At 37.0% G+C, this 24,152-nt stretch overlaps 1 protein-coding gene and 1 pseudogene across 2 annotated transcripts in view; both read right to left on the reverse strand.

The window, feature by feature from the left end:
• The window catches only part of P4HA1 (prolyl 4-hydroxylase subunit alpha 1), an 89,170-nt gene that overhangs the window by 11,653 nt on the left and 53,365 nt on the right, over positions 1–24,152 (reverse strand). For both annotated transcript variants that reach the window (XM_086679961.1, XM_086679962.1), the window contains exon 10: positions 9,861–9,964. In XM_086679961.1, the coding sequence (XP_086536087.1) occupies positions 9,861–9,964 (104 nt within the window). The remainder of the gene's footprint in view (positions 1–9,860; positions 9,965–24,152) is intronic.
• Positions 13,171–15,137, reverse strand: LOC112854700 (enolase-phosphatase E1 pseudogene; annotated as a pseudogene).

Below are 24,152 nucleotides of genomic sequence, written 5' to 3' on the forward strand. Positions count from 1 at the left end.
GGAAGGAAGAAATGATGTTGGAAAAAAAATCTTTCAACCCACTGCACTACCCAGGTGCCCCAAATTTCACAATAAGAAGGAATGTTTAAACTATCCTTGATAAGTGTTTACAAAGATATAAAGCACTTTAATTCTCAATATTCACAATAAAGATTACCCAGACAATTCAATAGGGAAGAGTAGTTTTTAAACACATGGTGCTGGTGGGGCGCCTGGGTGGCTCAGTCGGTTAAGCATCTGACTTCAGCTCAGATCATGATCTCGCTGTCCGTGAGTTCGACCCTCGCGTTGGGCTCTGTGCTGACAGCTCAGAGCCTGGAGCCTGTTTCAGATTCTGTGTCTCCCTCTCTCTCTGACCCTCCCCCATTCATGCTCTGTCTCTCTCTGTCTCAAAAATAAATAAACGTTTAAAAAATTTTTTTCAAAAATAAATAAATGTTAAAAAAAAAATTAAATACATGATGCTGGGACAATTGAATATCCACATGAAAAGAATGAAGTTGGACCTCTACCTCATATACAAAATTGACTCAAAATAGATCAAAGACCTGAACATAACAGATAAAACTATAAAACTGTTAGGAAAAAACACATGTATAAATCTTTGTGACCTTGCATTAGGCAATAGTTTCTTAGATATCTAAAGCACAAGCAACCAGGGACTTCTGAGGAAGATGGCAGAATATGAGGATCCTAGGCTCACCTTGTCCCACGGGCACACCTAGATAATATCAAAATCAGTGTAAATAGCTCAGAAAATGACCCAAGGACTGGCAGAACAGACTCTCCACCGTTAAATGTAGAGAAGGGGACACATGGAAGAGGGTAGGAAGGGCTGAGATGTGGTAGGGAGCCAAAAAGACTGTGAGACTGCCTGTGGGAGGGAGGGAAGCAGTGGAGTGGAGAGGGGAGAGGAGCAGACCTCCACACCAGGCACCCCATGCATACGGGGCCTGTATGGGTGAGATGAATCCCTATAAACATCTGTCTTTGAAAACCAAAGGGGCATGGATTCTCATGTTCTTATAATCAGTGGGCTTACCACCTGGAACTTTAAAAATCAGCAAGCTCAGCTCTGGGAGAGTCTGAGGGCAGAAGGAAACTGAATCTCCGCCCTTAAAGAGACAGTGCACTGAAGAGCCCAGCTGACACACAGCATAGAAGAGGCAGTTTGAAAAATGCCACCTGAAAAAAAAAAAAAAGAATGCCACCTGGGGTGGGTGGCGCCTGGGTGGCTCAGTCAGTTACTTCGGCTCAGTTACTTCAGCTCAGGATCTGACAGTTTGTGGGTTCAAGCCCCGTGTCAGGCTCTGTGCTGACAGCTCAGAGCCTAGAGCCTACTTTCGATTCTGTGTCTCCCCCTCTCTCTGCCCATTCCCTGCTCATGCTCTCTCAAAAATAAATAAAAGTGTTTTAAAAATTTTTTAAAATGCCTGGGTATACAGGAAGGAGATTTTTTTTTTTACTAATCTCAGTACATGAGCTGGAGGGGCAGGGATTTGAGGGGGACTTCTCTAAGAGCCATTTCCTTCCCCTGCCTGGATTCACAGACACCTATGAGAACCAGGGCAGCAGAACACTCTCCTGCTAACAGTGAGAGCTCCACCAGACATTCTTCTGCAGACATACCCCCTCCATCCCAAGCAGCCTCAGGTCCCCTCTCACAGCACACCTGCATGGACCTTATTAACAGTGCCCTCTGAACCCTCCCCCTGCTCACCAAGCTATTATATGGACCCACCCTTCCATTCCAGTCTGGGCAGTTTTCTCATGGTCTTCAAGCTCTCTCCCACAGCAAACCAGTGTAGATCTTGCAGGCACCATGAATCTCAGCCTGCTTTTTCTTGCGGACCTGCCCTTCCAATAGACCCTTGGCCAGAGTCCATCCAAAGCAGTGCCACAAGCCTGGAAGTGTGCAAGTAGCCCTGATGGGGGCTTCTACCACTACAAAGTGACTCCTGCCCCAGGGAGAGATGAAGATATATACACGTACCAGTCCAACTATGGCCCAGCAGTGGGCTGGGGGCAGACATCGGTCTGACTACAGGCCCTACCCACCAACAAAAGCTTCTCAGGGCACAACAGAGGGAAAGCATCCTGCAGTTCAGTGCTACTCCATCTCTGGCAAATGTCTGGTCTGACTCAACTCAAGCCCAAGGTGGCCCTAGACTAGGCCACTAACAACACAGAGACCAAAACCTGCCCACAACAGGCAGAGAGTGCCATTGCAGACAACTGGACTAAAAGCAGTGTGGCTCATGCAACACACATAGAAAATATCCCTAAAGCACTGGGTTCTGGTGAACAGGGGACAGTGCACTGCAGGGTACTATAGGACCTCTTTTTCACAAAGCCACAGTTTTCCAGAGTGGGAGACATAGCTGACTTACCTAACACAAAGAAACAGAGTTAGACAAAATAAGGAGACAGAGGAGTGTGTCCCAAATGAAAGAACAGGACAAAATCACAAGAGACCTATGCAAAACAGAGATAAATAATATCCCTGATAAAGAATTTAAAGTAATAGTCATAGGAGCACCTGGGTGGTTCGGTCGGTTAAGTGTCTGACTTTGGCTCAGGTCATGACTTCACAGTTCATGGGTTCCAGCCCTGCATCAGGCTCTCCACTGACAATGACAGCCTGCTTGGAATTCTCTCTCCCTCTCTCTCTGCCCTTCCCCACTCGCATGCTCTTTCTCAAAATAAATAAAGAAAAAAGGAATAATATTTAAAAAATAAGTAAGTAAAGTAATAGTCATAAAGATACTCACTAGACTTGAGAACAAAGTGAAGGATCTTAGTGAGACCCTCAACAAAGAGATACAAAATATTAAAAAAAAAAAAAAAAAGAACGAATCAGAGATGAACAACTCAATAAGTGAGGTTAAAAATATACTAGAGGGAAGTAAATAGTAGACTAGGGGAAGCAGAACAGATCAGCAACTTGGAGGACACAGTAATGGAAAGCAACCAAGTTGAACAGGAAAAAGAAAAAAAAAAATGAAAACAGACTAAGGGAACTCAGTAACACCATCAAACATAGTAACATTTGCATTATATGAATTCCAGAAGGGAAAGAGAGAGAGAAGGAAGCAGAATATTTATTTGAAAAAATAATAGCTGAAAATTTCCCAGTTCTTGGGAAGGAAACAGAAATCCAGATCCAGGAAGCACAGAGAGCCCCCAACAAAATCAACAAGGAGGTCCACACTAAGACACGTAGTACTTAAAATGGAAAGCAGTAATAAACAGAATTTTAAAAGCAGCAAGAGAAAACAGTTACATAAAAGGGAAATCTCTTAAGGCTATAAGCAGATTTTTCAGCAGAAACTTTGCAGGCAGGAGGGAATGGCAGGATGTATTCAAAGAGCTGGGAAAAACAAACAAACAAACAAACAAACAAACAACCTGCAGCCAAAAATATACTATCCAGCAAGGCTATCATTCAGAATAGAAGAAGAGAAAGTTTCCAGACAACAGAAGTTAAAGGAATTCATGATCACTAAAACAGCTCTATAAGAAATGTTAAAGGAGACTCTGTGGAAATGAAAGACCATAAGAAGAAGTATGAAGAGTAGGAAGCATAAAAGCAATAAAATTAAGCTTATCTATAAATATCAGTCAAGGGGCACCTGGGTGGCTCAGTCCGTTAAGTGTCCTACTTTGGCTCAGGTCATGATCTCATGGCTCATGGGTTTGAGCCCCGCATCAGGCTCTGTGCTGACAGCTCAGAGCCTGGAGCCTGCTTCTGATTCTGTGTCTCCTTCTCTCTCTCTGCCCCTCCCCCACTCACCCTCTGTCTCTCTCTCAAAAATAAACATTAGAAGAAAAAAATTTTAAAAAATTAGTCAAGAGTTTCACAAAAGGATGTACAGTATCACACCATATACCTAAAATGTGGCAGGGGAGAGGAGTAAAAATTTAAAGCTTTTAGAATGTATTCAAACTTGGGGCACCCAGGTGGCTCAGTCCATTGAACGTCCAACTCTTGATTTCAGCTCAAGTCATGGTCTTGTGGTTCGTGGGTTCGAGCCCCACATCAGGCTCTGCACTGACAGCATGAAGCCTACTTCAGATTCTCTCTCCCTCTTTGCCCCTCCCCCACTCGCCCCCCCTTTTAAAAATAAATAAAAATTTAAAAATTTTTTAAAAATTTGTTTTAAAAAGAATGGATTCAAACTTCATAAACTTAAGTGACCATCTACTTAATACAGACTCTGTATGCATATGATGTTATATACAAACCTCATCGTAGCACAAATCAAAAACTGGTAATAGATATATGCAAAAAATAAAGAGAAAGGAATCCAAGTATATCACTGATGAAAGCCAGCTAACCGTGAGAGAAGAGAACAAGAAAGAAAGAACTACAATGGCAACCATAAAACAAGAAACAAAGTGCAATAAATACATACCTATCAATTATTTTGAATGTAAGTGGCCTTAACACTCCAATTAAAAAAAAACACAAAAAACAGAGGATGACAGAATGGCTAAAAAAATCAAGACACATCTATATGCTGCCTATAAGAGAGTCATTTCACACCTAAGAGACATGCAGATTGAAAGTGAAGGGGTAGAAAAGCATTTATAGTGCAAATGGAAGTGAAAAAAAGCTTAAGTAGCAACACTTATATTGGATAAAACAGATTTTAAAACAAAGACTGTAAGAAGAGACAAAGAAGGATACTATATGACCATAACGGGGACAATCCAACAAGATATAGAAATTGTAAACATTTATGCACCCAACATAGAAGGACCCAAATACATAAAGCAGCTAACAAACATAAAGGAAATAATTGCTAATAATACAATACTAGGAGACTTTGACACTCACTTATATCAATGGATAGATCATTTAAACAGAAAATCAACATAACAGTTGGTTTGGATGATACACTGGACCACACAGCTCTAACAGATCTATTCAGAACATTCCACCCTATAATAGTAGAATATACATTCAAGGGCACATGGAACATTCTCCAGAATAGATCACTTATTAGGCCACAAAACAAGTCTCAACAAATTAAAAAGTCATACCAAACATCTTTTTTGACCACAACACTATGAAACTAGAAACTAATTACAAGGAAAACTCGGGAAAGAACAAATACACACAGGTTAAATAACATGTTACTAAACAATGAATGGGTTAACCAAGAAATCAGTAAAAAAAAAAAAAAAAAAAAAGTGGAAACAAATGAAAACAAAAACTGAGATGCAGCAAAAGCTGTCCTAAGAGGGAAGTTTATATCAATAGAAACCTACTTCAAAAGCAAGAAAAATCTCAGATACACAACCTAACCTTACATCTAAAGGGGACTAGAAAAAGAAAAACAAACAAAATCCCAAACCAGCAGAAAGAAGAAAATAATAAAGATTAGAGCAGAAAGAAATGAAACAGAAATTACAAAAACAATGTAACAGATCAATGAAACCAGGAACTGATTCTTTGAAAAGTTCAACAAAATTGATAAACCTCTAGCCAGACTCATAAAAAAAAGAACTCAAATAAACAAAAACAGAAATGAAAGAGAATAACAATCAACACCACAGAAATACAAAGAACTGCAAAAGAATATTATGAAAAATTACATGCCAACAAATTGGACAACCTAGAAGAAATGGATAAATTTCTAGAAACATATTAACCTCCTAAAACTGAATCAGGAAGAAACAGAAAATTTAAACAGACTGAATCAGTAATCAAAAAACTCACAACAGGGGGGCCTCGGTGGCTTGGTCAGTTAAGTGTCCACCTTTTGATTTCGGCTCAGGTTGTGATCTCATGGTTCATGAATTTGAGTCCTGCATTGAGCTTTGCACTGACAGCATGGAGCCTGCTTTGGATTCTCTCTCTCCCTCTCTCTCTGCCCCTCCCCAGCTCGCTCTCTCTCTCTCTCTCAATAAATAAATAAATAAATAAATAAATAAATAAATAAATAAAAATAAATAAAGGGACGCCTGGGTGGCTTAGTCGGTTAGGCGTCTGACTTCAGCTCAGATCATGATATCACAGTCCGTGAGTTCTAGCCCCACATCTGAGCTGTCAGCTCAGAGCCTGCTTCAGATTCTGTATCTCCCTCTCTCTGCCCCTCCCCTGCTCATGCTCTGTCTCAAAAATAAATAAAAACATTAAAAATAATACTAAATAAATAAATACATAAATAAATATAAATAAGCGTATTAAAAAAAACCCTCCCAACAAACAAAAGTCCAGGACCAGATAGCTTCACAAGTGAATTCTATCAAATATTTCAAGAAGAGTTAATAACTATTCTTCTCAAAGTATTCTAAAAGTAGAAGAGGGAGAAAAGCTTCTATGAGGCCAACATTACCCTGACACCAAAACCAGATAAAGACACTATACAAAAAGAAAACTACAGGCCAACATCTCTGATGAACATCCAGAAAATATTAGCAAGCCAAATTCAACAGTACATTAAAAAACTCACTGACCAGGATCAAGTGGGATTTATTCCTGGTATGCAAGGATGATTGTTTTGCAAAACAATCACTGTGATACATCACATCAGCAAGAGAAAGCATAAAAACCACTTAATAATTTCAACAGATGCAGAAGAAACATTTCACAAAGTACAACATCCATTCATGATAAACCCTCAACAAAGTAGGTTTAGAGGGAACATACCTCAACATAATGAAGGCTATATATGATAATCCCACAGCTATGATCACACTCAATGGTGAAAAACTGAAAGCTTTCTCCCTAACATCAGGAACAAGACAAAGATGTCCACTCTTACTACTTTTATTCAACATAGTACTGGGAGTCCTAGCCACAGCAATCAGACAAGAAAAAGAAATAGAAGGCATTCATATTGGTAAGGAAAAATGAAAACTTTCATTATTTACAGATGACATGATACTATACATAAAAAACCCTAAAGACTCCACCAAAAAACTACTTGACGTGATAAATGAATTCAGTAAGGTCACAGGATACAAAATCAATATACACAAATCCACTGCATTTCTATACACTCATAATGAAGTAGCAGAAAGAAATGAAGAAAACAGTCCCATTTACTATTTAACCAAAAATAATAAAATACCTAGGAATAAACCTAACTAAGGAAGTGAAAGACCTGTACACAGAAAACTATAAAACACTGATGAAAAAAACTGAAATGGAAAAATATTCCATGCTCATGAATTGGAAGAACAAATATTGTTGAAATATCCATACTACCAAAGCAATCTACAGATTTAATGCAATCCCTACCAAAATGCCAGCAGCATTATTTTACAGAACTAGAATAATACTAAAATTTGTATGGAACCACAAAAGACCTCCAATAGCCAAAGCAATCTTGAAAAAGAACAAAACTGGAGGTATCACAATCTCAGCTATCAAGATGTACTACAAAGCTATAGTAATCAAAACAGTCTGGTATTGGTCAAAAAACATACACATAAATTAATAGAACAGAATAGAAAACCCAGAAATAAACCAAACAAAAGCAAAAATAAACTGTTGGGACTACATCAAAATAAAAAGCTTCTGCACAGCAAAGGGAACAATCAACAAAACTAAGCAATAAGCTAGTGAATGGGAGAAAATATTTGCAAATGTCATATCTGACAAAGGGTTGTTAATATCCAAAATATAAAAGAATTTATATAACTCAACACTCAAAACACAAATAATCCAATTAAAAAATGGGAATAAGACATGGACAGACATTTCTCCAAAGAAGACATACAGATGGCCAACAGACACATGCAAAGATGCTCAACATCATTCATCATCAGGGAAATGTAAATCAAAACCACAATGAGATATCACTTCACACCTGTCAGAATGGCTAAAATTAACAACTCAGGCAACAACAGATGTTGGCGAGGATGGGGAAAAAGAGAATCTCTTTTGCACTGCTGGTGGGAATGCAAACTGGTGTAGCCACTCTGGAAAACAGTATGGAGGTTACTCAAAAAATTAAAAATACAACTCCCATATGACCCAGCAATTGCACTACTAGGTATTTACCCAAGAGATACAGGTATGCTGTTTCAAAGACGCACATGCACCCCAATGTTTATAGCAGCACTATTAACAATAGCCAAAGCATGAAAAGAGCCCAAATGTCTGTCATCTGATGAATGGATAAAGAAGATGTGGTATATATATACAATGGAGTATTACTCGGCAATCAAAAAGAATGAAATCTTGCCATTTGCAACAATGTGGATGGAACTACAGTGTATAATGCTAAGCGAAATAAGTCAGTCAGACAAAGACAAGTATCATATGACTTCACTGATATGTGGGATTTAAGATACAAAACAGATGAACATAAGGGAAGGGAAGCAAAAATAATATAAAAACAGGGAGGGGGGACAAAACATAAGAGACTCTTAAATACAGAGAACAATCTGAGGGTTGCTAGAGTGGCTGTGGGGGGATGGGCTAAATGGGTAAGGGACATTAAGGAAGACACTTGTTGGGATGAGCACTTGGTGTTATACAAAGGGGATGAATCACTGGAATCTACTCCTGAAATCATTATTGCACTTTATGCTAACTTGGATGTAATTTAAAAACAAACAAAAAAATGGACAAGAACAAATTATTTACAAGGATGTGAGGAAATTATAACTCTCATACATTGCAAATGGAATTGTAAAATGTATGGTCACTTTGGAAAACAGTTTGGCAATTCCTCAAATGTTAAACTAAAGTTACCACATGACTTAGTAATTCCATATGTAGAATATACCCAAGAGAAATTTAAATGTTGGTATAAAAACTTGTATACAAATGCTCATAGCAGCATTAGTCATTATAGCCAAAAAATACAAACAACCAAATATCCTTCAGCTGATAAATATATGAAGTGTGGTTATATCCAAACAGTGGAATATTATTCAGGCATGAAAAAGAATAAAGTGCTGATACACTGAAAACATTATGTTAAGTCAAACAAGCCAGATACAAAAGGCCACATATTGTATTATCCAATTTATATAAAATATCTAGATATGAAATATCTAGGCAAATTCACACACAGAAAGTAGGTTAGTGGTTGCCAGGGGCATTAGGGAAAGGGAATGAGGAGTGAATACTAAAACTTTTTGAAGTGATGAAAATGTTCTTGCAATTAGATAGTGGTGATGGTTGCATAACCACGTGCATATAATAAAACTAGGGTAAATTTTATGGTATGTGAATTATATCTCAATAGAAAAGAGAAAAAATACATTAAAAAAAAAAAAGAGGGGCGCCTGGGTGGCTCAGTCAGTTGAGTGTCTGACTTCAGCTCAGGTCCTGATCTCACCACTCGTGGGTTTGAGCCCCCATCAGGCTCTGTGCTGACAGCGCAGAGCCTGGAGTCTGCTTTGGATTCTGTGTCTCCCTCTCTCTGCCCCTCCCCTGCTCGTGCTCTCTCAGAAATAAATAAATATTAAAAAAAAATTAAAAAAAATAACTACCGCTGGTCACCTGACAGGCTTAGGAATGAAAAAAAACTTGTAGTGTGCTTAATAAATATTGTTACATATTGTTCATTCCCCTATAAAATTATACTTAACAATAAGAGTTTTTAATTTATTGTTAAGCTATACTTAATTTTATTGTTAAGTTATACTTAACAATAAGAGTTTTTAATTTAATTTTGTAAACAATTATGGAAATCACAGATATTCATAATTTTTGCCATTGATTAAGACCACTTTGCATGATCTCAGCTTGCATAGTCACTTTTTTGGTCCCAAATTATCCTGCAATACCTGTAGAGTGCCTGCACAGTGTTAGGAAATCTCATCTAAAGCATCGTTTGAAAAAGTGTAAAGAAATAATGTGATAGCATATAGTTTAAGGGTAATGTGATTACCTACCTGTAACTCCTCTGCTGTGGAAACATCTAGTCCTGTTAGATCTTGTATTCTCATATTAATCCGAGACACCACAGGATTTTCATAGCCAGAGAGCCAGGCACTAACAAGAAGAAAATATTAATTTTACTTATAATGTTTCAATAAGTAAAGACTAAGAGCCATCATTTTAAAAGCCATAATATATGGGATAATAAGCCTTTACCTATAGGCATTTAGTTGGCTTGTTTGATGTGATTTTTACTAAAGAATGTTGTAATTTTTTTTTTTAATGCTACATGTTAGGGGTGCCTGGGTGGCTCAGTCAGTGAAGCATCCGACTCTTGGTTTTGGCTCAGGTCATGGTCTCATGTTTGTGGGATCAAGCCCCATGTTGGGCTCTGCACTGATAGCACGGAGCCTGCTTGGGATTCTCTCTCTCCCACTCTTTCCCCTCCCCCCGCCTCAAAATAAATAAATAAACCTTTAAAAATGCTATATTTCACAGTTAAAGGTTGGAAAAGAAAAAAACTAATCTCATTTATTATAGAGTTTTCTTTGAAAACAGTTGGATTAATGTAAGAAGGCTATACAGAGCTGCCTACATTCAGAATTTTAAAAATTCTGAAAAAATACATACCAAACTGAAAACATTTTTTCTTCCCAGATAAGGTATAGGAACTGACTGAAGTGGAGGTCATAGGGTTTTTAGCCTGATATATATAATGTAAATATTTTATGAGAAAAAAATTCATTTTTTTTAAAGTTTATTTTTGAGAGAGACACACAGAGTTAGCAGGGGTGAGGCAGAGAGAGAGAGAGAGAGAGAGAGAGAGAGAAAGAGAGAGAGAGAGGATCGCAAGCAGGCTCCACATTGTCAGTGCAGAGCCCTACATAGGGCTCAAACTCACAAACCAGGAGATCATGACCTGAGCTGAAATCAAGAGTCGGCCACTTAACTGATTGAGCCACCCAGGCGCCCCTCATTTTTTAAATTCATTATATTACTTCTTTATATTACTTGCATAAATAACAGTAAGTTTTGGGGTGCCTGGGTGGCTCAGTCAGTTAAGCCTCTGACTTCAGCTCAGGTCACAATCTCACAGTTCATGGTTCGAGCCCCGCATTGGGCTCTGTGCTGACAGCTCAGAGCCTGGAGCCTGCTCTGGATTCTGTGCCTCCCTCTCTTTCTGCCCCTCCCTTGCTCACACTGTCTCTCTGAAAAATAAACATTAAAAAAATTAAAAATAAATAATAAGTTTTTAAAGGTATCCAAACACACCCAGTAAGATGACTATAATAAAAACAGATAGATGGACAATAACAGGTGATGGTGAGAATGTAAAGAAATCAGAACCCTCATACATTGCTGGTAGGAATGTAAAATGGTACAACCACTTTAGAAAACAGTTTGGCAGTTCCTCAAATTGTTAAACATACAGTTACCACATGACCCAGCAATTCCACTCCCAGGTACATATCCAAGAGAAATTAAAACATATGTTCATACAAAAACTTGTACACAAAGATTCATAGCAGCATTATTAATAATGACCAAAATGGAAATAATCCAAATATTCATCAACTGATGAGTGGATACATAAATGTGATCTATCCATATGCTCAATTATTGTGCCATGAAAAGGAATGAAGGACTGGTAACATGCCACAACATGGTTGAACCTTGAAAACAGTATGTTAAGCAAGATACACAAGGCCACATATTATGATTCCATTTATATGAAATATCCGAATGAGCAAATCAACAAATACAGAAAGTAGATTAGTGGTTTTCCAGGGGAGGGAGGATGTTCCCATTCAGAGTGCCTGCTAGTAAGTACAGGCTTTCTTTCTGAGGTGATGGAAATGTTTGGAAATTAGATAATGGTGATGGTTGCACAACTAAAAAGACTAAAAGCCACTGAATTATACACTTATTTAAAGGAGTGAATTTTATGGTATGGGAACTATAGCTAAATAAAAAAAGGTACTCCCAAATTAAACTATCTCCTTTATATATGCTTTTTCCTGGTCTATCAGCCTTTCTCCTTTACTTCTCTCATCAATCTCTCACTCCACATTTCATCAACATTGTTGCTAAATCCCTAAATTAAATTGGCAAAAATACTATCCTTAATGAAATTTTTTCTCTAAGCTTACGCCTGTGTCACCAAACCCTACTGAATAAAGTCATGAAATAGGGCAAATATGTATTTCCTGAAAATTCATGAACACCAACTTCAAATGGGCCCTTACTCTTCCTCCTTTTTTCTACTCTGAATCCCAACCCACCCAATTTCCCCCTTCTCTCAGTACATATCTCCTACCTAAGAGAAAAAAGAAACCATACAATCTACATACATTTGCATCTATCTGTTCCTTTTAGTTCATCTAGTTCCTCCCTTCCAGTTCCAAAGAGATTTCTCTCCATTATAAGGTTAATTCCCTGTCTTAAATTCTATTATTTTCTGACATTTTAGGAAGCATAATTCACTGATTAGACCTTTTCTCTCTTGAATGATCAACTTTTTCTTCTCAATTCCTCCCACAGCTTTTAACTGGGCTTATGTCTTTTCCATAAAAAAATAGATAAAGTTCCTTCCTTTAACTCTCTGTCTTGCTCCAGCTACCAATCTCTTTCTCCTCCCTCTTTAAGTCACCTTTTTTCCACAGACTTTTTTTTTTTTTAAGATTCTACTTCGAAGTAATCTCTACACCCAATATGGGGGCTCAAGCTCACAACCCTTAGATAAAGAGTTGCATGCTCTACCACTGAGCCAGCCAAGCACCCAACTCTTCATTTCTTAATCCATTCCAACCTTGCCTCAGTCCCTATCACTCCACCAAAACTGCTCTGGCTAATATCACCCATAACTACTGTGCTACTAAATCTAACAAAATGTTTCCAATTTTCATCGTATTTGCCCTTCTAGTAACAGCTGTATGTTCATCCTTGAAACTCCTCCTCACTCACTCATTCTTCAGGATTCCTTCAGTCTCACTGGTTGCTCGGTCTTAGTCTCCCTTAGAACTTCTACTACTATATTCGGTCTCTCTTCAGGTACCCCAGCATCACTTCTTCAAGAACATGTTCCAGCAAGCCCCAAGGCTAGTGCACATGCTCTTCTCTCTGCCACAAATATTTTTCTTTTTCATTTTGTAAAGATAAGGCTTTGGATTATCAATTTAGTCATCTCTTCTTCAGAGAAGCTTTCCTTCACTCCTTCCTGTCAAACTGCTTATTTTTTACTTTAGTAAGAGGAATAGGACAAAAAAGGACAAAGAAGTTTTTTGTTTTGTTTTGTTTTGTTTTGTTTTTTTACTAATCACAACATTAAATTGACATGACATGCTATAAGAACTGAACCAGGATAAATAATACTGTTATAAAATTTACATTTCTCATACCCATTTCAAAAGAAAATATATAGAATTCTTCTTGATCTGACAGATTGATTTCAGTAAGTTCATTTTAAAAATAGTAAATAATAATAATATACTTTCTCAAACTGTGCTAAGATACTGTCAGAAAGGCAGCTATAAAATCTAGAATGATCACAATTGACAGGATTAGGACTGTTTTTTGAAACATTAAGAACCACATCTCTTTTTTAGCTATTACATTAATGTACCTTTTTCATTGATAATCATGAAATGAAATCCCACAATGGGATCCCACAATGATTAGCTGTGGATCACTGTGGATCCCACAATGATTAGCAAGTTTCTTCTTAAGTAACATACACTCTCGTGTTAGACTAAAGTGAGTTTTCTAATTTTGCCCTCTAGTGGAGCACAGGCAACTATCTTTGTCTTTTGTATATAGGTAAGCACATATTGAGAAATGTAGCTGTTGTAATCTTCTAAATTTTATTCTCTCAATTAAACACAGGCAATTTTTTATTTTTAAAAATAAGACTTTGAGGGTCCCCTGGGTGGCTCAGTTGGCTGAGCATCCAACTTTGGCTCAGGTCATGATCTAGTGGTTCATGAGTTTGAGCCCCATGCCTGGCTCTGTGCTGACGGTTCAGAGCCTGGAGCCTGCTTTGGATTCTGTGTCTCCCTCTCTCTGCCCCTCTCTCGCTCACACTGTCTCTCTCTTTCTCTCTCTCTCAAAACTACATAAACATTAAAAAAATTTTTTTAAATATATGACTTTAAAACACTTTCAGATTTTAAAATAGCAAAGCTTCTAAAACATTGCTCAAAACTGGCTCTCCATTTTGGTATATGACCTGATACATGACACATTTGATCTGTTAGTTTTTTCTATTGACTATACTTTATCCTCAGTAGTGGTTAGTGTTATAGTTTCAAGCAATTTTTACATATAATAGATTTTAAAATGTTTCATTTCACTGAATGGAGAGTTTTATCACTCATGTATCTGTAGAAGGTAATTTGAGCACATACATATTTGCACATGCGTATATATGTATTTTTAAAGTAAGCTACTTTTACCATGAAAATAAAATGAGACTACAGGGACAAACTATGAGAAACAGTTTGTCTTCCTTAGAAATCTTTTCCTAGATTGAAGAAGACAATTTGCTGAATGATTTGATGAGGCTATAGGCTTTTCATCATTTCTTAACCCCACTTAGCCATGTCTCACCCCCACAGCTACATGCAAGTCTACTTCCTCAGCAGCACTAGCCTCCACAGTAACATGTCAAAAACAGGTTGTTGTTGACTGAGCATTCAATGCTACTTGCAGTCTTTCAATAACTCTCACTCTCCACTTTCTGCCCAACCTTGGCATCAAAGTAACTATCAACAGGCTCAAGAATATCTTCCTCTGTAAAATGTACTAGTCATAATTTCTATGTCTCTATGCTCTCTGAAGAATATACACCTTCATTCCAGCTTCTCTCCATTTCCTAACTGCTGGAACTACATCTTCAAAGAATGCTGCTTTCATTCTCCCAGCTGTTAAATGCTGCCTTCTACATGAAGACGTGCACTTGTCAGTACCATCGTCTTTCCATGCAGAGACATCTGCCAGCACACATTATCTACCACAGCCTGGGTCATCTACTGCAGATCATCCACCTCAAAAGACTGAGGTCCCCTGGCACTCTTCTTCTTTCCAAGAATGAATAAGTATTTTTGTCTGCAGGTAACTTAACATTTTCTTTGATGTAAGGAAATAAAATGCTCTTCACAAAAGCAATCAAGGTTGTGGTACTTTTGATATATAACAGCACCACACTGATTTTGGTGGGCACCTGCCAGATGCTACTATGGGAATCACCCTTGGTTGAGAGGGCGGAGGGTGGTGGCAGCTGTACCCCCCAAAATCATTAATCTCGGAGCTAGCAACTGCCTGCAGCTAAAGTACATCAGGGGGAGGCTACTTCCATGCACCTGGAAGTGGAGAAGGCAGCTGCCCCTAATGTTTTTATAGTACCATATATTCTTACTTTGTATAATTTATCACAGTAATTATATATTAATTTGTTGTTTAAGATGTCTTCTTTCAACTACTAGTCCTAAATACATATAAAGTCTGCCTGGTTTTGCTCCCTACTATATCTGCAGAACCTATTACAGTGTCTGGCACATAGCAGATCTCAATCTATTTCTGCTGAATGAATAAATGAATCCTGGAGATTTCTTAGAACTAATCCAAGACTGGCACCTGGGTGGCTCAGTCGGTTGAGTGTCCAACTTCAGCTCAGGTCATGATCTCACAGTCCATGAGTTCAAGCCCTGCATCAGGCTCTGTGCTAACAGCTCAGAGCCTGGAGCCTGCTTCAGATTCTGTGTCTTCCTCTCTCTCTGCCCCTCCCCTGCTCATGCTCTGTCTCTCTCTGTCTCAAAAATAAATAAAAACATTAAAAAAAAAGAACTAATCCAAGATTTATTCAATGTTACCATAATTATTTGTCTCGTGATCTCTTACAAATTTATAGGGACTGGCTGAGTAGAATTCCTCAGCAGAGCAGGAAAAGGAAGGATCCAAGAATTTTATTATTATAAAGGGTATAGCTGATACATATATTAAGAACTTATTTCTCCCAATTCTGATTGAGTTGCTAGGAGAACCAGGAACTAATCTGGTATGTTGGTGTAGCTATCGTTTTGGCTGGCAACAATTTGACAGATATTTGAACTTTATAAGCAACAAACTACTGACTTGATTTTTATAGCTAACTGCAACACAAGATTGGTAAATATTCTCTTAAAATTTTAAACTAGATGCATCCTGATAATTGTTCCTGTCCCATCCTATCACCCACAGAGAACCTGTCTCCTACTTCTATTACCTTCAACTTCCGTCCCTGCAACCACAAGCATCTATTCTTACCTTTTCTCTTATATTCTGGTAGAAGTATTGTCCTTCAGCCTTACAAAGGCTGGATCTTTTTATCTATGTTTTTGAACCTACCCTTTCTAACTCCACAGGCCTCATTCTATCAATCACTGCCTCTTTATCTTTAATCTTTTCTTTGACAATGCTTAATCTTCAGCCTGAAGTCTCCTGCTACCAAGAACGCCTTCACTCTTGCTATTCTAGCAAATTACCATTCCAAACTTTCACTTTACACTTTTAAAATTATAAAAGCAAGAAATGGTTGTTATATTCAACAAATAGTCCAAGGACACTGGATAACCACATGTGAAAGAAAGAAATTGGACTCCCTACTTCCCTACGGTGTGTGTGTGTGTGTGTGTGTGTGTGTGTGTGTGTGTGTGTGTGTATGACTCCTCAAAAGGGATTAAAGACCTAAATGTAGAAGTAAAATTATAAAACTCTTAGAAAAAAAAATACAAGTGTAAATCTTTGTGACCTTGTATTAGACACTGGTTTAGCTATGACATCAGAAGAACAAGTAATAACAGGGGAGCCTGGGTGGCTCAATCAGTTAAGCATCCAACTCTTGATTTCAGCTCAGGTCATGATCTCACAGTCATGTGATCAAGCCCCACACGCTCTGTGCTGAATGTGGGGCCTCCCTGGGATTTTCTCTCTCCCTCTCTCTCTCCCCTCTCTCTCAAAAAAGAACTATAAGCAACAAGAAAACAATAGGTAAACTGGATAGCATCAAAATAAAAAAATTTTTGTGCTTCATTGGACACCATCAATAAGGTTAAAAGACAACTCACAGAATGGAAGAAAATTTCTGCAAATCAAAAGTCTGATAAGGACTTGAGTCGATAATCTATAAAGAACTATTACCACTAAATAAAAGACAAATAATTCAATACCAAGATGTGCAATGGATCTGAATGGACAGTCTCCAAAGAAAATGTACAAATGGCCAATAAGCAGCCAATAAAGAGATGCTCAACATCATCAGCCACTGGGAAATCCAAATCAAAACCACAATGAGATAGCACATCACACCCACTAGGAGGGCCATAACCATCAAAAAGATAGTAACAAGCGTTGGTGAGGATGTGAAGAAACCGGAATGCCCCATACATTGCTGGTTGGATTGTAAAATGGTGCTGCCACTTTGGAAAAGTTTGGCAGTTCCTCAAATGGTTAAATATAGAGATACCATATGACCTAGCAATTTTACTCCTAAGTCTATACCCAAGAGAAATTTAAACTTACATTCACATAAAAACTTGTACATGAATTTTCAGAGCAGCAATATCCATATTAGCCAAAAAGTAGAAACAACGCCACTATCAATGGATGAATAAAATAGATAAAATGTGGTATATCCATACAATGGGATATTGCTCAGCCATGAAAAGGAATGAAATGCAGATACACACATCAACATGAATGAACCTTACAAACATGGTAAGTGAAAGAAGCCAGATACAAAAAGGCCCCATATTATATGATTTTATTCCAGAACAGGCAAATCCATAAAAACAGAAAGTAGATTAGTGGTCACCTACGACTGGGCTTAGAGGGGGGTGAATTGATGATTGAGTAGTTACTGCTAAGGAGTACAGAATTTCTCTTTCAGGTAATGAAAATGTTCTAAAATTGATTATGGCGATGGAGGCACAACTCTCTGAATATACTAAAAGCCACTGAATTGTACACTTTCAATGGATGAACTGTATGGTATGTATATATCTCAATAAAGCTACTTAAAAAAAGAAATACTTGGGGCGCCTGGGTGGCTCAGTCAGTTGAATGTCTGACTTTGGTTCAGGACATGATCTCACGGCTTGTGAGTTCGAGCCCTGCGTCGGGCTCTATGCTGATAGCTCAGAACCTGGAGCCTGCCTTCAGATTCTGTCTCCATCTCTCTCTCTCTGCCCCTCTCCTGTTCATGCACTGTCTCTCTCAAATATAAACAAACATAAAAAAAAAGAAATACTTATAAAAATTTCAAACAATACAAAAGTATATGAAGTTCCTTTCCTAGTCCCATTCCTCACAGGTAAACACTACTAATAAATAGCTATATATCCTCAACATTTCCCCCTGTATATAAACAAATGTACAGAGAGAATTTTTTAAAAACTAGGAATCTACCAACCCTCCCATCTCCCGTATCAATATACACATATACTTCCCCCTGCCACCGAAAATACTTCTGACATCTTTCCAAGTCAGTACATATAGCACAACCTCAGTTTAAAAAAAAAAAAAAAAAAAAAAAAAAAAAAAAATATATATATATATATATATATATATATGGTGGTTTAAAAAATACATAAGATTTACCATTTTACCCATTTTTAAGTGTGTAATTCAGTGGTGTTAAATACATTCACAAAGTTGTGCAACCATCATCACTATTTCCAGAACTTTCTCATCATCCCAACTGAAACTCTGTACCCATTAAACAATAATTTGCCATTTCCCTCTCCTCCCAGGCCCTGGTAACCTCTAATCCACTTTCTGTCTGTACGAATTTTTCTATTCTAGGTACTTACTGTAAGTAAAATCACATAATATTTGTCCTTTTGTGTGTTATTTCACTTACTTGTTTTCATTTATTCATTCTCAAGATTCATCCGTGTTGTTGCATGTATTGGAATTTTATTCTTTTTGAATAATATTCTATCATATGAATATATAACATTTATCTATTCATCCATGAATGAACACCTGGGTTGCTTACAACTTTTGGCTATTGTGAATAATGCTGTTATGAACACGGGTATACAAGTAAATGTTTGAGTCCCTCCTTTCAATTCTTTTGGGTATATACCTAGCAGTGGAATTTCTGGTTCATATAGTAATCCTATGTTTAACTTTTTGAGGAAATACCAGACTCTTCCATAGTAACTATATCATTTTACATTCCCATTCCACAGTGCTTTTAACTACTGCCTTTCTTTTTAAAATAAACCATCTTTACTTCCAAAATGACCATGAAGGTCTGTCAATAAAGCACTGGTTAAATAAGATTATTTCTACTTTTTCTCTATTACAAACAATACCATAATGAAAATTTTTGTATATCTTTGCATACTTGTGCGAATATCTCCGTAGGTTAAACTCCTACATGTGGAACTGCTAGACGACTTTCACATTTTGATAAATGATGTCATATTGTTCTCCAAAAAAGTGATTTATACTCCTAACGTATGCTATGAGTGCCCATTTCAGAAAATCCTTGCCAGAATCAATCTTTTTAATTTTTGCTAATCCTAGAAGGAAAATAGTTTAATTGTTTAGATTTTTAAAAAAATTTAAATTGCACTTGTTATACTATAAATGATATGAACAGAAGGTCTGAGGCTTAGCAGTTAAAGTCATTAATGACTGATTATAGGTTAAAAAAAAATAAACTGTTGGGGCACTTGGGTGGCTTGGTTGGTTATGTGTCCAACCTTTGCTTTCAGCTCAGGTCATGATCTCACAGTTCTTGAGTTTGAGCCCAGCGTCAGGCTCTGTGCTGGCAGTGTGGAGCCTGCTTGGGATTCTCGCTCTCTCCCTCTCTCTCTGTCCCTCCTGCATGCTCTCTCAGATAAACATAAAAAAAATAAACTGTTATCTTAATTGTGGTTCTCTTATAGTCACTAGAGTGGAAAATAAATTCTACTTATGCGTGTTATTTCACTTAATTTGACTTTCATATGAAAACCTCTCCAAAACATAATAGGATTTTCTTTAGCTGGAGAACTCTATACATTTAAAACATCTTCTTCATCTGGACCCCAACTGCTAATCTGTCTTCAGCAACATTATTATAGACCTATCATCTACTCTAAGAAATTAGCCCTGAATTTAGATTGTTGTAACACCACCAAAAAATTCAGTGAAGACGATGATACTATATTATATATTAACTGTCTATTCCTTAGAATCTGGAAGTCATTCCTGGACTAAATGAAATCAAAAGAAATCAAGGCTCTCTCTTCTAAGTACTCAGTGTTTTTCAACAGAGTTAGAACATAAAGTTACAGTATTTGCTGTAACAGGATAAATCATTTGAAGAACATTTCTTTATTGTTTGTACAACTGTAATTGAAATTGTTGGGAGGCTCAGTCTGTTAAGTGTCCAACTCCAGCTCAGGTCATGATCTCCCCGTTCATGGGTTCAAGCCTCACATTGAGCTCTCAGATCCACTGTCTCCCTCTCTCTCTGCCCTTCCCCTGCTTACATGCTCTCTCTCTCTCTCTCTCAAAAATAAACAAACATTAAAAAAAGAAGAAAAGAAAATTTCAACTAAGTTATACAGTGTTTTTTCCATACAACACAATTTAGTGCCATGAGAAAACCCTATCTCTTTCTCCAGATAATTTTATATGTGTTTCTTTTTTCTGTTACTAATTAGATAACACAAACTATATTCCTTTTGGTCTTAATCACAGGAACCTAAGAGCTAAGTTGTATATTCAGAGTAATGTTTCAACATTTTTTCCTTTCTAATGAATTTTTTTTATTAAGAAGTGTTTGTTATTCTTCTAATATATGCTATTTTACAATGTCACTGGAATGCTCTATTTGATTAAGGAACAACATTCTCATACTGCATTACTATATTTCTAATACATTAATAAGGACCTCATGTTCAGTAAATAGAAAAATTCATTTTGGAGGTTTTGGAGAATGTTACAAAGTTCCAAAGGAAAATGTGAGTGGTATAATTTGAATAGTATCATTACCTTCTTCTAACTCAACACATGTGAAAATTTACATTTTACAAATAGCTAATATAAAACCACTATGTGATTTTTTGCAAAAACAAGAATTATTAAAAGTTTTGCTCTTGGGGCACCTGGGTGGCTTTGTCAGTTAAGCAGCTGACTTTGGCTCAGGTCATGATCCCCCAGGTCGTGAGTTCCACCCCTGGTTCAGATCCTCTATCCCCCTCTTGTTGGCCCCTCCCCCATTGGCTGTCTCTCAAAAATAAACACTAAAAAAAAAAAAATACTTGTCTTTAATTTTTTTTTTTTAATTTTTTTTTTCAACGTTTATTTATTTTGGGGACAGAGAGAGAGACAGAGCATGAACGGGGGAAGGGCAGAGAGAGAGGGAGACACAGAATTGGAAACAGGCTCCAGGCTCTGAGCCATCAGCCCAGAGCCTGACGCGGGGCTCGAACTCACGGACCGCGAGATCGTGACCTGGCTGAAGTCGGACGCTTAACCGACTGCGCCACCCAGGCGCCCCAATACTTGTCTTAAAAAAAAAAAAAAAGTTTTGCTCTCTGTAAGCGCTTGATGGTTAACAAAGAAATGCTGATCACCTAGACTGGAAATTTATCCCAGCCCTTTGGTTTTTAGTGGGACAATTATGAAATAACACTATAGATCTGTCCATTTCAGTTATTTTAATCTGAGCTGAGAACCACTGTTCAACCCAAAAGAGAGTAATGTCATTGTTAAAAGGGACTCCAATTTTAAAAATATCTGAAATTATTCAAATATATTTGTATTTGCTTCTATAGTATATTAATATGCTTTTATATTGTATTTGTTCCTTATTTACATTAAATCTCAAGCATAAGAAAATGTCATTATTGTAGGAAATCTGTACTTGAGAGTAAGAAAATGAAAACTACTTCCAAAAATAACCCACCAGAATCAAAGAAGCTTTTTCTACTACACTAAGTGGATTGTTTATTTGCAAATCTCTTTATATTATTTTAACTGGACTTAATGAACTCACATAACTAAACTGCCTTTTCAGTAACTCAATGTTTACCGTTTCAAAACTAAAATTCCATTTCTCTGATTCAGCCAAAATTATTAGCATTTCCATTAATAAGCTGTAGTAAATTTTTAGTTTGGGATTTTTTTTTTTTTTTTAAATATCGGAAAGGATAATATAGGAAAGGACAGAGATGCCTTACCAAAAGTTCAGAAAGTCAATAAAATAAATAAACAGTAATGGATTTCCACAGATACTTTACCCAAATAAAATTCTATTTGCTAGGATGCTGGAACAGATTTTCCTTCCTCAGAAGATGATGTAATCACTGAGAAATTTCTCAAAATACAGATATTTGAGATTCCTTTCTGACCCATTCAAAATACAGATGTTCCCACAGCAAAAGGAACCACATTAACTGACATCAGTACACATAAATACTTCTACTTTGCATTTGAGATGCCTTTTTCAGAGGTATAATGTATGAAGGAAACATAAAACATTTATTTCACTTGTAGGCATCTTCAAAATTCAGATTTTTACATTGATGGGTAGAAAACGTCTCAGCATAGCTAATGAATTCCTAAAATAACAAAAACTTTTTATTTGTTAAATATGAAATGTATAGGATATTTTATGGAGCCAATTCTTTAACAGTTACGGCCTCTCTCAACATATATATTTTATTTTTAAAAGATTTGCTGAACAATTTTCCTTGGGTAAATATAAATATCACTATGCTGTGGAATTCTACTGTTACTAGGTAATTTTGAAAACAAACACACTCTCTGCACACTTTGCTGCGATTAGGTGAATTTATTCTGGTATTAGTCTTCTAAAACTTCTTTTTTAAAAAATTTTTTTTCAACGTTTATTTATTTTTGGGACAGAGAGAGACAGAGCATGAACGGGGGAGGGGCAGAGAGAGAGGGAGACACAGAATCGGAAACAGGCTCCAGGCTCTGAACCATCAGCCCAGAGCCTGACGCGGGGCTCGAACTCCCGGACCGCGAGATGGTGACCTGGCTGAAGTCGGACGCTTAACTGACTGCGCCACCCAGGCGCCCCAGTCTTCTAAAACTTCTAATGCTGCTGGCTAAATGACTTCTATTGCCTTACATAATATAAAGTATGGTTGTGTCTTTCTAAAAAAAATCCAATAAAATTCTTCTCAGAGCTATAAAATTAGAATACTAAAAAAATAAGCTCAAAATGTTTAGAAATATTTAGTTCTTAAGGAAAAAAAAGTTTCCAAGAATAATCTATTTTGCCTTATTGGTAAGGGTCCAATGACTCTGTGGGCTGGCTATTTCTTCAAAAGGTCCATTGTATATATAAAAAATTTCCAAAAAGGACTTCCAAAGAACTAAGTTCACGAAAATTTTATTTTATGTGCTTCCTAAAAGCATCCAAATCTGGAGAAGTTAGATACAAGCCTTATGACAGTAAAAATGCCTAAAACCATATAATAAAAATAATCTTTGATAAAATACTATTTTTAATGGGTTAATTTTTTTCTTTTACCCCCACAAATAAAGGGTTTATTTTTCAACACATGCATAATATTCTGTAATAGAATGGAAAAATAGCTGAAGTTTAACTTGAAATTTAGAGTTAATTACAATGCACAGAAGCATTATAAATCATGTATCAAAACATTATCCAAATTAGTTTCTGCAAATCCTTACCATTTATTCATCTCCCTGACATATCACAGAGATTAAATTTTCTCCATGACTTATACCTGGGGCGGGGGGGAGGCAGGTAGTATAGGGCAGACAGTTAGGAAACCAGGCAATGTGTGTGAGGATGTTGAAGGTTATTACCATATAAAGGACATAGAGCTTTGCCCAAAAAAGAGTAGGGAAACAATGCATTCTGACAGCCTTCATAGTACTTTTGCTATGACTTACAGCAATAATATTCAAAATTTTTTTTTCCTCTTGGACTGCATTTTCATTCCATTTTTATACTAGAATAGGGGCTTTCAACATGTGTGGAGAGGTGAAGTCTTTGGGGTGGGAGATGGATTTTGCCTACCAAGGGATATTTGGCAATGTCTGGAGACATTTTTGACTGTCACAACTGGGAGGAAGGGTGTTACTGGCATCTAGTGGATGCCAGAGATGCAGCTAAGCTTGTACAAAGCTTAGGGCAACCACCACCAACAAAGAATTATCTGATCTGAAACATCAATAATGCTGAGGTTGAGAAGCCTTGTCCTAGAGATATACATTTCTATTCCTAGAAGTCTTTTATTATACTTCTCTACAACAAAAATACTTTTAT

Source organism: Puma concolor, chromosome D2 (genome assembly GCF_028749965.1).
Source record: "Puma concolor isolate L17-30 chromosome D2, mPumCon1.1.hap2, whole genome shotgun sequence".
In the NCBI taxonomy this organism is placed as follows: Eukaryota; Metazoa; Chordata; class Mammalia; order Carnivora; family Felidae; genus Puma; species Puma concolor.